We start from the raw sequence: 14,158 nt of genomic DNA on the forward strand, positions 1-14,158 counted from the left end.
GCTTTCACGCCACAATAAACAACAATCTATGAAGCCAATTCCTCTGAAAAAGAAAAGCGACCTTCTTACAAGCTTACCTCAACATCCAGGAAGGATAACCTTACTGTGAACTACCATACGAAAGTGACATCATATCAAGCCATATCCCATGATTAAAAGGAAACTTAATAACCATAAACTCAGTCATTATAAATAACACACCCTAGCACAAAGTTATACTAAAATATATTAACTTTTAATAAGATGATTACACGCTCTTCTTTCCTGATGTGCTTGTAAAAATTGCAAGAACCCACTTTGATTTACTAAATGAAAAGGGTTAGCATACCTTACCATCTAACAAAATCCCCATCTTACCACTTGTATATTAAAGTTTCTTAATAAAACATGCTTAAATTGTTTGTTTTGCAGAAAACTAGGTCACTTTCAAAGCTCTAGCATATGCAAGATTTTCAATCTCATCTTCACAGTGTCAACTGACACAGCATATGATTACCAACAAACATTTGCTGCCTTTCTGATGAGCTTCTTTATAAGCAACAGCATATTTGGAATGGCAAGAAGCACTAAAGGTGGGTACACTAAAATTGCTTCCAATGCTAGTTCACAGATGACAAATTCCTAAATACAGTTGGGTTCAATATCAACACCAGTGACTCCTGGTCAGCAAACTACCTAGAAACTGCTTCAGATAAATGAGGTCCATTTGATATCAGGAAAGATAGTTTAAGTGCAAATTTCTTTTATTTCCATTATATCTTATATCAACTCTCTATGTACACATAATTTAGCACAGAAACACCTTCTAAAATACATTACCTGTTCTGAAAATCTGCTACCATGTCCCTTCGTTCAGAAATCTTTGAAGAACCATCCAATCTCATGTAGGTATGTTTCCTATAAACCATGTATTCCTGCAAAGAACACACCAGAAAAATAGTTGCTCTTGAAACAGCTTAATCTTGATTTTTTTTGATAAAACAACAAAAGCAGAATCGATACTTACAAAACCAAATCAAACAAACCCAACAAAACCCAAAATACCTAAATGTCATCAACAAATACGCTGTAAGCAATACTTTATAATAACAGAAATTCAGAAATTAAAGCTATTCAATCATGTGTCAGTTTTTGCATTTAATGTAAGAGATAAATGACGATGTCAGTTCAGAGCTGGGGACGCATTTGTTGCACTGCAGACAATATTGTGGTACATGCCTTTTTCTATAAATAAATACGTAAAATGAAGTAACTAAATTAGGAAGTTTGTTTTCACAAAGTTGAAATTTTTACTAAATCCTGAACTTTCTCTGTGGAAGCGAACCTCTCTGAACAAACCAACTGCATCTGCTCCTTGTCAATTCTAACCATTTGACTAGTGGTTTTAAAAACCTGGTACTGTACATGAGTGTCTGCCCAGGCTCTATCTCGCCGGTAAAGAGCCTGTGAATCTCACTGCATACAAGAACGCTCTGAACACTACATCGGTGTGTCAGCTCACAGCTCATGCCAAGCAGCAGAACTGAAACCATTGCCTGGGACACAAATCAAATGACAGCAACCAGGAGTGCTGTAGGCAAAGGCATCTTCTAATGAGAGACATTTTTCACGCTCTAAGGTACTCAGCATTTTCTGATACTTGTGCAACTATCAATAAAATCTGAATTACATAGAAAGCTCTTCAGGCTATACAGATTTCCACAGAGCTTCTCTGGGAAGATACCCTCTGATATTTTAACAATGTGAACCTTGGCTGACGAGGTGCAACTCCGACTGGGTACATTCATTAGATTTAACCCTACAGATGCACGTGTCTTTTTGAGATGCTGTGACTGCAAATGAAGACAGAAAGGAAACAGATGGTGCTTTTGCAGCAAGAACTATTGGATTAATTTTGCTCCAAGCTGCAGTGTTCAGCAGATACAGAACTGATGTGCTGTGAGAAGACATGGCAGTGCACTCTAATGAACCTTCTGACAGTACCATGCTCAGTTCTCCTTTTCACCTATCTTTCAGGGCTCCTGATCCTTTTTTGTCCCGCTTCACTACTGCAGAAGAGGCGAAAGAGCTGCCATACTATAAGAAACCTGGGAAAAAGACTGCTGTAGTGGACAGAAGCTTCAATGTATGGCAGATTGAAGAGAAAAATAGGTAAATAAAATTAATGTGGAAATGGCTAAAGTCACACTTGGTCTAACTCTATAAAACAGAGCTCATGGCTAGTATGTTTTCTGGAGTACAATAGAAGCTTCAAGCACAGAACAGATACTTCACCACACAGATCCTCAAGCACTAATTCACTATTGATTTCTTCCACTTCTATGACAGTTTTCTGTCATCAACTAAATCCAGAGAGATACAATTGTCAATTAGGCACTATGTGACCTTTTTTCCAGATTCGACAAATCCTTTTTCTATTATCACAAAGGCCTTTTCCTTCAATTTCTTTGTTACTGTCTTTATGATGATTCAGCCTTTCAATATCTTGATTTAGTCTTCCCTCATCTTACTATTAACCATCTCTTCATTAGTGTCTTCTAAACAAACTTCAGCACAAATAGAAAATAACTTCCTTCACTCCATCAGATGCATTTATCCTTATCCCCAGACCGTAGACATTTCCACGAAGCCATAAATTACAAAAGAATAAGCTATCCTGCAACAGTGATACTGGCATTCATGAGTTGTTCCCCCTGCCTCACAAACTAGCTTAGTACAGTAGCCTTTAGCTAACAGGTTCTCATCTGCCTCCATCCACCTTCCTTTGATCAAGAAGGATACTTCACAGTAGTGTAACAGTGCTCAAACAAAACACCCTTTTTCATGAACTGTTTTTATCCAGTATTTTTGTCAATATTAATGGTACGCCCTTTCAATTCAGAAAAAAAGAAAAAAAAAATTGCCACTTCTACTATCCTCACGAGCATTTTAGTGCTTTGATCACTCACAGAAATGGCACGCTTTTAGCTAAAAGAAAAAAAAAAGAAAAAAGAGCACTCTGATGGCAAAGGAACTATTTAAGTAGTAACATGTCTGGTCTTGACTGTTTCTGTGGAAAGCACTTGATGACTGCTCATTTTCCTAGTTCCCACAAGGAGTGATGGGGTAGGGGAAGCCTCATGGGGAGGCTTTAATCTCTATATAGAGACACTTAGACTAGACCCGCTTGAAATATCTACCTGCCAATCTTGGTTAGTGTACGGGCTCACCAAGCCACCAGAAGTATCAGTCTAGGAAAAATTATGAAAGTGGCCCTAGCAACAGAGTACCTATACAGGAAACAAACAACAGACAGTGAGTCCTGTATGGTAAGAACACAGTGCCTGGCACTTTCTCAAAAACTACACGATGTTTTCCCTTCACATTATTTCATAGTCCAAACTGGGTACTCTTATGTTTTAACACAACTAACAAACTTTTGGTAGAATGTAACTATGACAGTTTACTTCATGTAGAATATAATTTGACCCCTCATCACATGAATGCAATGTGATCCCCACTGAAATCATGGACAATTGCTCTTCCACATATGAGAAAGCAATCACACTGAGAAAAACAAATATGACAACCTTAAAAAGTATAAAATAACAGTTCTGAAAATATACTTTATCCCCTCTGCTGAAAGAAAATAATTTTCCTCTTTGTATTTATATCTGCCATTTTATAATGGCTGAATTAAGCAGCAGTCGTTCAGCTGAAGCTAAATCAAAAAAAACATGGTTTTATAACTTTTAAACAACGTGTTTCGTGATCTCTGCCCTGCATAGATTAGGTTAGTACGGTATCACAGCAGTTACGCTGACATAGTCAAAATAAGCCAGCATGGTTTCACCAAGGGCAAGTCTTGCCTCACCAACCTAGTGGCTTTCTATGATGGTGTAACAACAAGGGTGGACAAGGGAAAACCTATGGATGTCATCTATCTGGATTTTTGTAAAGCCTTTGACACGGTCCCCCACAACATCCTTCTCTCTAAATTGGAGAGCCATGGATTTGATGGGTGGACCGTTCAGTGGATAAGGAATTGGTTGGATGGTCGCAACCAAAGGGTAGTGGTCAACGGCTCAATGTCCAGATGGAGACCAGTGACAAGTGGAGTCCCTCAGGGGTCTGTACTGGGACCGGTGCTGTTCAATATATTTATCAATGACATGGACAGCGACATCGAGTGTACCCTCAGCAAGTTTGCAGATGACACCAAGCTGAGTGGTACGGTTGAGACACCGGAAGGATGGGATGCCATCCAGAGGGACCTGGACAAGCTGGAGAGCTGGGCCTGTGTGAACCTCATGAGGTTCAACACGGCCAAGTGCAAGGTCCTACACCTGGGTTGGGGTAATCCCCATTATCAATACAGGCTGGAGAATGAAAGGATCAAGAGCAGCTCTGCTGAGAGGGACTTGGGGGTACTGATAGACGAAAGGCTGGACATGAGCCAGCAATGTGCGCTGGCAGCCCAGAGGGCCAACCGTGTCCTGGGCTGCATCAAGAGAAGCGTGGCCAGCAGGTTGAGAGAGGTGATTCTGCCCCTCTACTCTTGCTCTGGTGAGACCTCACCTGGAGTACTGCGTGCAGCTCTGGAGCCCTCAGCAGAAGAAGGACATGGAACTGTTGGAGCAGGTCCAAAGGAGGGCTACAAAGATGATCCGAGGGCTGGAGCACCTCTCCTATGGGGACAGGCTGAGAGAGTTGGGCTTGTTCAGCCTGGAGAAGAGAAGGCTGCGGGGAGACCTGATTGCAGCATTTCAGTACTTAAAGGGAGCCTATAGGAAGGATGGGGACAATCTTTTTAGTAGAGACAGCAGTGACAGGACGAGGGGTAATGGTTTTAAACTAAAACAGGGTAGGTTTAGGCTGGATATAAGGAAGAAATTCTTTACAATGAGGGTGGTGATACACTGGAACGGGCTGCCCAGAGAGGTGGTGGAGGCCCCATCCCTGGAAACATTCAAGACCAGGTTGGACAGGGCTCTGAGCAACCTGATCTAGTTAGCGGTGTCCCTGCTCGCTGTGGGGGGGTTGGACTAGATGACCTCTAGGGGTCCCTTCCAACCCAAAACTTTCTATGATTCTATGATTCTATAATGTTAAAGGAAATAGGACATCTCATGCTCTTTCATATTCAAGTAGGCAGAGGGTATGTATTTTCATATCTCAGGTCAGGGAAAAAAAAAGTATCTACTGCTTAACAACTTTTGCAGGATTTTCTTACAAACTGAGTCCTTACTCAATTTTTAGCTTGTTTAACTCCCGCTTCTGTTACACGGGTGAGGAGAAGCAAAAACAGAGGACCTGGTAGGTGGCTTATTTGGCTAATAAAACCCATCACGTAAAGTCAAGCATTTAAGAGGTGGAATAGCAAAATGGTGTACTCCCAAACCTTTAACGTGGAATGCTAACAGAAAAGACAGAAGCACTGAACACCTGCTTTATGAGCTTCATGGTGTAATGCAGGGTGTCAACAAACCTGCATCACGTCCATTGCTGCCAAAAAAATGAGGCATACGAAGCAATGCTGGGCAAAGCACCAAAACACAGAATTGCAACCATGGAAGTTCTGGTTTTCCTCACAGCAGCAAAAACAAAATTCAGCTTGTTATTTGTTATTGAAGTATTAACTGCTGACCTTGAATGCACTCCTGCTCATAGAGGACTCACGATTTAGACAGCTATTGATTCAGGTGTCTCACTTTTTCTCTTCGCTTTACTGTGGAGAAGACAGCATCCCATGTCAAACACTGCTGAGGAAGCCCATGTACACCTCGGACTAATGGCTGAAGGATCACAAGATCTTGATGTTTCAGCAGGACTGAAATTATACTGCCAAATGCAAACATTGTCCCACCTACTATGTATTCAGTCAGAAAACTTTATCAGAATTGCCTCTTTAACTTACATTAAGTCTCCTGTTTCCTTGCTCAGAATGAGATAGTTACAGAAGTTATTGCTACTAACCCTTCACTGATAAGGGGCGGAGGCATTGTGACAAGATACTCCTTTTTTCAGATCCAGCCAAAAACTCAAACTTTGCTGTCTTCAACAGAAGCCCAGAGAAATAAAAGTATTTCTTTCTACGCATTGTAAGTATTACCAATAGGAAACCAAATTAATAGTTCTCCTACTAATGTCTCTTCAGACTACCTCTTTGGTGGTGTGGTTGCTAATCAAATACTGATTTATTTATTTTTACTTCTGAGGCAGACTGACTGTATTTAAATAATGAGTAATGACTTAATTCCTGATTTCTTTCCTATCATATATACCAGAGAACCTCTTATTATTAAGTCTACCAAACTTCTGCATAGTAATTAGATGACAGAGAGAAACAGTAAAAGTCTGAAATTACAAGCAACATAAACAATGCAAAATTAACCACTGTTCTCCCTCTTGCTTCCAATAATAGGACACATGGGCATCAAATAAAAATCGAAGGCAGCAGTTCAAAACCAGTAAAAGAGGATAATAAAGCCATGCAAACCCCTGCCACAAGGCAGTGCAAATGACAAAAATTTACAAAGACTCCAGACGCAAATGAACAATTTAAGGAAAGAAGAATCCGTTTACGATTACTGAATATACAGAAGGCACATCTGGCTCAGAAAGCCCTTGAGCTGTGAATTACTGGACACTGAGAGACTAATTGTGAAGTATCACTATTCTTGTACATTTTCCCCACACCATCTGCTGTCGTACACTGGTGGAAGCATAATGCTACGCTGGACCTTACATATAACTTGGTATGGCAGCTCTTACATTCTCATATTAATGCATTTACTGTGTATCCTTCGGTACAATAATTTTATGTCAGGTTTGCTTCAACCAAATTATAGTATTTTCTCCAAAACGTTGTTGCTAAATATGCATCTTCAGAATTTGTCCTCTGTAGGCTATAGCTCTCCTACCTCCAGTAAGTCAATCATCCGCGTCATCTGGGAGTAGATGAGAACTCTGTGTCCTTGAGATTTCAGCCGTGTCAACAGAAGATCAAGAGCATGAAGTTTTCCACTGTCAGTGATCAGACTCTCTTTGTCTAAAAAGAAATTGAAGAAAAGCAGGTAACTAATAAAGCCAAAACAGCTACATGCAACAAGTTAACTTCTAAGTTTTCCCAGCATTTCACTGCATTATAATCCCTGAAGTAACAAGTTGTGATGGAAGAAACTGCAACATCCCTTCTGGCTGACACAATCACACTGCTAACAATTACTTTTGTTTGCTGAGACAGAAGTATATGAATATACCCTCCTGGCAAAAACTCCTCACTGATTGACCTCCTCACAAGTATGGACTCAATCCTTCTTTGGACAGCCATTTCCCTCCTCCAAGGATTCATTCTGACCAGATCAACATGCACATCATGCCTTGACAGCTGAAGAAATTTTTCTCCACTTCATGTATTACAATGCTGTCCCTTTGGACATTTGCTGCTACCTGCTGCTGAGCTTTAGACTTTCCCTCCACAGATCTAGTTTAAAGATCAACCCCCTTACCAACACAGAAAGTGAAGAACAGTTCTCTGGGTCACTGTAAAATAACAGCCTTTTCACAGCACTGCTTTAACTTTTCTTTTCCTTCCCTGCCCTCCACTTTTTCAGGGGTTTTTGTTTTGTTTTGTTTAAGCAATGTTTCCAGATAGCAATCTTTTAAGTCACTTCAGATTTTATACTTCATGTCCTCTCTGTTTCAGCACTGCTCATGAAGTATTTTTCAGGAAGGAGATCTTCCTGTTTGTACATTCTGTACATAAACTTCAGTAAACAATACATGACTGTTGAAAGAGGATGAAGAGAAATTTTCTTCCAAAAAACTTATCTGTTGGAAAGGCCACTGATGATTCTTTATTCTTTGGGATGATGAATTTAGGTTCACAGCCAAAACGGAAAGTTGACAACTGCAGATGGCGCAGGCTAGTACAGAACCCAAATATTTTTGACATGTCTAGCAGGTATCATTCTCTAATGTCTAGCAGGTAACAACTCTGCACACTTCTCGTTGCACAGAACGCATTAACTCAGAGGCTGAAAAAAATCCAGCTTTCTGTAAGACAGTTAACTGTCTTGCACAATATCCCAATTAAAAAAATGGTATATACAAAAATTAATTCATTCATCTGAGCACCATGCATTTTAATATAGCTAAAACCACGTTCATACTAGTGGAACAGAGGAGTACAGATCACACAACAGCACTCCTAAAAATATCTTACGAGCATGGCAGACAACACAGTCCACAAGTACCTAAGTTCAGTGATGAGGCACAGAGGGCTAAGTTTGATTCTTGCATGTACAACCAGGGGTTTGCTGACAAAAGCAGGAATGCAGTTGTTCTTCTATACTTAGTTCAAAAGAACATGCCTAGGTTTAGTACGCCTTTCAGAAAGGTTGTAAAAGCCAGAAAGCGTTCAGGAAAAATCTCCAAGATTTCAGTGTGTTAAAAACCTTTTCCTGTAGTGAGGGAGCTCAGAAACTTGATCCATCTCAATTTTTCGAAGAGCAATTGGCACTACTCAGAGTTCTTCTTTTGGACAAAAGTTTTAACAACAGAAGAGAACTTTATACCAGCAGACAAGGGCACATTATCCAGTGATTTGTTGAAACTGCAAAAACAAGGCATGCTTTCCTCTTATCCTTCCAATAATGAAGAAAAACAAGACAGCAACACTTATATCTAGAAACGTGGTGGATTTTTCATCACTTCAGTATTTTAATTAAGATCCCTTTAGCTTAAATATAAATAACGGACTTGATGCTGGAATTAGTGGGATCTACATTAGGACGTCAGAAGATGCAGCCAACAGTCCTGCTTGCTGAAACAAAAAAAAATGTGACTTGTCAATACTGCTTAAAATTATTAGCTATTCTGTTTGCACTATAAGCCAATGCTGTGAACGCTCTCTCCTTTGGTAAGTTTAGAGCCATGCTCCTGCAATTCACTAGCTAAGAATTCAAGACAAGAGAGCTCTGCTCTTTCTTGCATATCTGCCTAAGACAGTCACTGTTTTTCTCCAATTTGCTCCCCGTTTCGATAGTGACCTTGATGCTTTGCCAGGAGCAAGTGCTACATCATTGCTTCAATCATTAGCAACTACCTTAGAGAATCCATCAACTGGAGAGCCAGTCCAAGGAGATACTGTAAGGAAAACTCAAGCCCACTGTTCAGGCTGGCGTTTGTTCCAAGTGCAACGTAATGTATAATGACACACTCATCTCTAGAACACAACTTGGTCTCAATTACATACAAATAGTTACTAGTTTCATGCATTCTTCTAAGGAAAACCAAACAGTGAACTTAGGCAATTAGGTAAAAATGGAAATTACTTAGATATTTGGTTTTAAAATACATCTATATAAGTGAAAAACTCTGCACGGTAGGAATGTTTACTCTTTATACAAAATGTTATTCTTTCCTTTAAATCCATACAGCCATGACATTCTGCTTTTATTCTAATCGGTAAGCTTGCTATTTCAGAGTGAATTGAGTGAAGCAACATGAAAAGTCTAGATATGCATTACAAACTAGTATGATTATTAAGCTAAAGCCATCTGACTGGAAGGAAACTGAGAGAACAAACAGAGTCTGTTCAAAAGTCAGTCTCGACTGGCTCAGATTAGCACACTAGCAAGTTTCCAAAAGCAAAATGCTACTGTTTTTCTCACACAGGCATGAATAGGTAGAATTAAGTTTTGGTAACTGGAAATGATGCATGTCCTTTGCTGCTGGCTCCTTAGGTCTCCATTGTGTAAGCTACTATTTTTAAATAGCAATAAAATGCAAATTACAAGTAACTAACTTATTTGCAGACGGTGTTAGCAACTTGTTAACAGTTCATAATTTGTCCAGTATCTCAGCATCAGAGCAGAGTGCACTGGTGAGAAAGTTTTCTTTGGGGGGGTGTGAGGTTTTTTTTTTTGAAAGCAAAACAGAACAAACAAAAGAAGATTTATCATCTCTGGAAGAGAAAACCATTTGACTTTAAGATGGCATATTTAAGTGTGCTATCTTGATACCATTGTGTTTCCCAAGACGAAATGTTTTTGCATGCTTAAAGCCTGCCACCTAGTGCTCCACAGGACAAATTCTGGAAAGCAGCAACAGAAAATGTACTACTTTATTCATGCCATCTTCAGAAAACACCACAACTATTCAAGAGAGGAAAAAACCCCAGTATCTTCCACCTCTAATTTCTCTCACTTCTATTTCTCATTCCCTTTTAGGTGGTTTGCTGCTTTTTTAAACAGGATTTCCAAAATTTGCAATTCTAAATTTTCCTTTTTTTAATGATCAGTGCAAGCTTCCAATGACAGTGGTTTTGGATTTTTTTTTATTATTTTTTTTAACAGCATCAAATGAACTTTTAACATTTTAGGCCAGTCAGGAGATAGAGGTCCTGGACTTCACGCCAAACAACTCTCCCTATGATGCAAGTTTTGGGTTCTTCACCACTATATGAACTAAACAAGAGAAGAGAACCAGACCAAAAAGAAAGTAACTGTAAGATCGTACTGTGTGGCTTTCAGCCTGAAAAAAAAGAGTCCCTGCCTCCAGCCACACAGGGATATGGACATAAATTATCTAGAAGGGCATATAGTGGGATCCTATGGCCTGGGAAGAACAGTTACAAACGACTATGACTCTAAATAACCCCAGTCAGGAGTTCTGGCCGATGACTGTAGCTGGACTCACCGCTCTCTGGAGAATGAGAAAAAGTGCCTCTGGACATGCAAAAAGCAGAGGAAAGAGAGATAAAGTCTGGGTTCCAGTTGACACCCCTGGTTCCCCTCCCGACAGTCTGCACGGCACAATGGGGTCAGTGAGGAGCTAGCTGGCTCTCACAGTAAACAGCCAGTGAGGCCGGTGCTTTTTATCGATGCTAAAAGGACTCAGACACTTCCTGCCATTTAATCCAGGACCATTTTTCTTTCAAAGAACAGGAAAAGCCTCAAGAGATTCCCACAGTGATCGCAGCTAAGCCTGCTGCCAGGGTACTGGGAACACCAAGTCTGGGAGAGGATAGCTCAGGGTTAGGAGAGAGAGGTATCCCCTTTTCTTCTTGCCACCTATCTACTGCAGACCTTCACACCTACTGATCCATTCGACGCTTGCTAGATTGCAGCCTTGTAAATGGCTCCTTCAGCACATCGGTCACCTTCTGCAATGCACGGTGCCTGCTCCTGCAGGTATAAATTCTGTTGTCGGAGGTGCCCTCTCCTCTTAGAATAAGTTTAGGTTTGAATGCTACTTTCCACCTAAATACAGCTGTATGAAACTACTTTTTTAATCCACTTTTAGCTCCAACACATCCTAAATTAAGCCAGCTTTACATAACACGCTCATCCCAGCCACCTTCTCAACCGAATTCTTTGTTGTGCTTTGACAACAATTTGCCTAACATTGCACCCATCCACTCACTCCTGTAAGCTTCTTGTACCCCATCCTTATTCCTCTACAAATTTTTGCTGGTGACAAAGTCATCAGCTTAAAATAGAAGCCTTTTCGAAAGAATGCAATCCTCTCTCTATTCTACATCGGCTACTTTTCGCATTTGTCTATCCATGCCTTCTACCTGAATTAATCCCTTCACTGTTTCCCTCGTTTCTGCTACAGTGATTAATTTTCCATTTCCAAATTATTGATAAACAATTCAATGAATTCCTGAAGAAACTACAAAATCATCATCTGTCACTGAACATTAACCTAGTGCAAGCTCATGAAAAATGGCTTCTCCATTACACAGGTACAAATGTGCATGTCTTCAAAAGACTCCAAGTACTTATGAGGTACCTTCTTAAACCAGACTGCAGCAAGCAAAAGGCCATTTTCCTTTTACTGTACTAACTTCCCCTGCCAAAAATCCTTGACCCAAAAGGGTCTGGGAATAACTTAGAATCTGGCACTGTAAGCTGTTTTTCCTCTTGGCTATCTCTCAGATCTCTAGTACTTTCTGCAGAACTCTGCTCGCTGCTCAAGACCATCTTCCGACAGTTAAGAGTGCGTCTGGTCCATGAAAGTCACTGCAGTGTCGGCGATCAAATTCTAGCAAATCTTGAATTACTTTATAGTCTAATTCTAGGAAAAAATAAGCACATTTACTTTATTAGCACACTGCTACCTTTTTTCCCACTTTACCAGGAAATATGAATAAGCCTTCTTTATTCCAATTGAAACTCACTAAATCCCTCATGCTTTGTTTTTCAGGCCATTTTCCTCTAAACTTGGTCCCCAAACCCATTCTTCTCATGGTAGACTGCTACAAGTAATGTTTATCCTTTCACTAAGAAGACTAAAAAAAGATCTCTTAGGTCAATACGAAGGTCTTCCAACACACTAGAAAGCAAGGTAAGACTGTTACTTTTCCTGCAGTCTTTCTATCTCCAACCTCCATTTGGTTGTGAAAGCAGACTCTGCTTTAGTAAGCAAATCCACCTCTTCGCAGTCATTTGGTGGGCTGACGTGCTAAGAGAGGTTTGTGAGCATTAGAACAGTTTGTATTAGATTTGTCCAGTGTCCACCGACAGCTTTACTCCAGACAGAGGATGTGAAATCACCGTGTATTTTACGACACCAGGGTTAACTTTCACTCAGGAGGAAAAACAAGCACACAACCACCCCCAGCCCTTACAAAAAGCCCATAACCAAGCATAATTACCACCAAAGAGCAGATGTCCTTATTTATCTCATCTCTCCATGACAACCTCCAAACTCACCCGGTATCCTGATAAAAGACCAGCCATTTTGCGGCCTGATTCCTAACAGCCCTCCTGGATACTCTGGGAAGAACTGGGAGCATTGCTTCTGCCAGTCAGCTGCTAGCTCAGGAGCTCCATTGAGTACACACTGCTTTGCTTCAAGACATCCTCCTTCCTTTAGTGCCCGGCGCTCGTATTCTGCACTTCGGTCATTGCAGTACAATTCCAGTGCCACAGCTGTTACCTACAAGTAAAATAATAATCAATATTCTTGTTCAGATTTCCCCTCGTCCGCAAATCCCCAGTTCAGGTCTCTTCCCACAGGATCAAATTTTAAAAGTCAAATCATTACTGACCTGTACAAATGGAAAACAATCTTAGACTGGCTTAAAAGAAACAAAGATGCAACATCTCCACACACCACAAAACAATCCTATGAATGACCAGGCGTGGACTACTTGCCTTTTGATAAACAATGCCTTGTGCCAATTGCTACACAACTGATAGCAAAACAATAATATCCTTGCTGCACCTCTCATTTTGCCTAGAATTTTTTTCTAGTTCTTTAATTTTTATTTTTGCCCTTGACAATCAAGTATTTACCTAGCAGAGATAAGATTTATGTAGCATCCTTAACAGAAATTCATGTGATAATTTAAAATTCGGAAGATACATAAATTACAAAGGTAAAAAATGCACAGGAAAGCAGCCCTGCTTTGGAACAGCACATTTCTTGGGCTTTACATCCGATTTGAACAGAAGTGGCTCTCGAAGGCAGGGGGGTCCATGAGTGCTGGTCGCTCTTTAAACGACACTTCTTCCATGCACAGGAGCAATGCATCCCCCTGAGAAAGAAATCGAGCAAAGGAGGCAGGAGACCTGCATGGTTAAATAAGGAGCTTCTAGCGGAGATCAGGCAGAAGAGAAAGGTCCATGGAATGTGGAAAGAGGGGCAGGCCACTTGGGAGGAGTACAGGAATGTGGTCAGAGCGTGCAGGGATGCGACGAGGAAGGCCAAGGGCCACCTGGAATTGAAGCTGGCAAGGGATGTCAAAAACAACAAGAAGGGCTTCTTCAACTACATCAGCAGCAAAAGGAAGGCTAGGGACAACGTGGGGCCGCTGCTGAATGAGGCGGGTGTCCTGGTGACGGAGGATACGGAGAAGGCAGAGCTACTGAATGCCTTCTTTGCTTCAGTCTTCAGTGCTAAGACTGGCCCTCAGGAATCCCAGGCCCCGGAGGTAAGAGAAGAAGCCTACAAAGAGGACGACTTTCCCTTGGTCGAGGAGGACTGTGTGAGGGATCGCTTAAGCGATCTGGACGCCCACAAATCCATGGGCCCCGATGGAATGCACCCACGAGTGCTGGGGGAGCTGGCGGATGTCATTGCTGAGCCACTCTCCATCATCTTTGAGAGGTCCTGGAGGAGAGGAGAGGTGCCCGAGGACTGGAGAAAGGCCAGTGTCACTCCA

The 14,158-nt window shown here is 41.0% G+C and overlaps 1 protein-coding gene across 1 annotated transcript in view; it reads right to left on the reverse strand.

Moving 5' to 3' along the window:
• Positions 1-14,158, reverse strand: part of INO80 (INO80 complex ATPase subunit) — a 72,822-nt gene that overhangs the window by 12,006 nt on the left and 46,658 nt on the right. The window contains exons 26-28 of the mRNA XM_075426107.1: positions 12,705-12,930; positions 6,903-7,030; positions 820-914 (exon numbers count right to left, since the gene is read on the reverse strand). Of these exons, the coding sequence (XP_075282222.1) occupies positions 820-914; positions 6,903-7,030; positions 12,705-12,930 (449 nt within the window). The remainder of the gene's footprint in view (positions 1-819; positions 915-6,902; positions 7,031-12,704; positions 12,931-14,158) is intronic.

Source organism: Opisthocomus hoazin, chromosome 7 (assembly GCF_030867145.1).
Source record: "Opisthocomus hoazin isolate bOpiHoa1 chromosome 7, bOpiHoa1.hap1, whole genome shotgun sequence".
NCBI classification, from domain to species: domain Eukaryota; kingdom Metazoa; phylum Chordata; class Aves; order Opisthocomiformes; family Opisthocomidae; genus Opisthocomus; species Opisthocomus hoazin.